Source organism: Acanthisitta chloris, unplaced genomic scaffold (genome assembly GCF_000695815.1).
Source record: "Acanthisitta chloris isolate BGI_N310 unplaced genomic scaffold, ASM69581v1 scaffold43983, whole genome shotgun sequence".
Lineage (NCBI taxonomy): Eukaryota > Metazoa > Chordata > Aves > Passeriformes > Acanthisittidae > Acanthisitta > Acanthisitta chloris.
The window spans coordinates 23,147-24,070 of record NW_008664057.1 but is presented as its reverse complement, the minus strand read 5'-3'; the positions used below and the strand labels follow the sequence as shown (position 1 = coordinate 24,070).

Here is a 924-nt window from a genome sequence, read left to right as displayed (position 1 = left end):
TGTAAACACCAGCCTGGAGACTTTCTGAGAAAACCACTAAAATAAATGCCCAGTGTTAAGTGTGCTGTTTGTATACGGTTAGCGGGATTGTCTCCTCTCCTTTGTTACCTATTTCCTTGCAATAATTTTTTCCTGTCATCATACAAGGAAATGTAGACAGGACTAGTCAGTGGGGTTGGAAAAAAATCTTTCTTTCACCTGTGTGTTTGTGTCTGAAACTATGGTGTGTCAGCTGAGATGGATATCCTTTTGACTTTTTTTTTTTTAGGCTGTTTATACAAGGTTAGAGCAATAAATCATCAATGTGACTGCTAACAACCCCTTCTCCTCTGTTTTTTCCTTAGGTGGCAGTGAAAGTAATTGACAAGAAAAGAGCCAAAAAGGACACCTATGTTACCAAGAATCTGCGACGGGAAGGGCAAATCCAGCAAATGATCCGCCACCCAAATATTGCTCAGCTGCTGGACATACTGGAAACTGAAAACAGCTACTACCTTGTCATGGAGCTGTGCCCTGGTGGCAATTTGATGCACAAAATCTATGAGAAAAAAAGACTTGAGGAGCATGAGGCACGCAAATATATCCGGCAGCTTATCCTGGCAGTAGAACATCTTCACCGGGCAGGAGTAGTTCACAGGTAATCTTAAAAACCCTCTCTGGTAAAGTTAACATCAAATCCTCTGATATTTTGTGATTTATTTGTATTGTAAGGCCTGGTGGCAATTTGATGCACAAAATCTATGAGAAAAAAAGACTTGAGGAGCATGAGGCACGCAAATATATCCGGCAGCTTATCCTGGCAGTAGAACATCTTCACCGGGCAGGAGTAGTTCACAGGTAATCTTAAAAACCCTCTCTGGTAAAGTTAACATCAAATCCTCTGATATTTTGTGATTTATTTGTATTGTAAGGAGCTTATAAAGA

General features: G+C 40.4%; 1 protein-coding gene across 1 annotated transcript in view; it reads left to right on the top strand.

Moving 5' to 3' along the window:
* Positions 1-344: 344 nt before the first annotated feature.
* Positions 345-924, top strand: part of LOC103798879 (hormonally up-regulated neu tumor-associated kinase) — a gene marked incomplete at both ends in the record, with an annotated part of 21,062 nt that continues 20,482 nt past the window's right edge. Inside the window, one exon of the mRNA XM_009071163.1 lies at positions 345-637. Within this exon, the coding sequence (XP_009069411.1) occupies positions 345-637 (293 nt within the window). The remainder of the gene's footprint in view (positions 638-924) is intronic.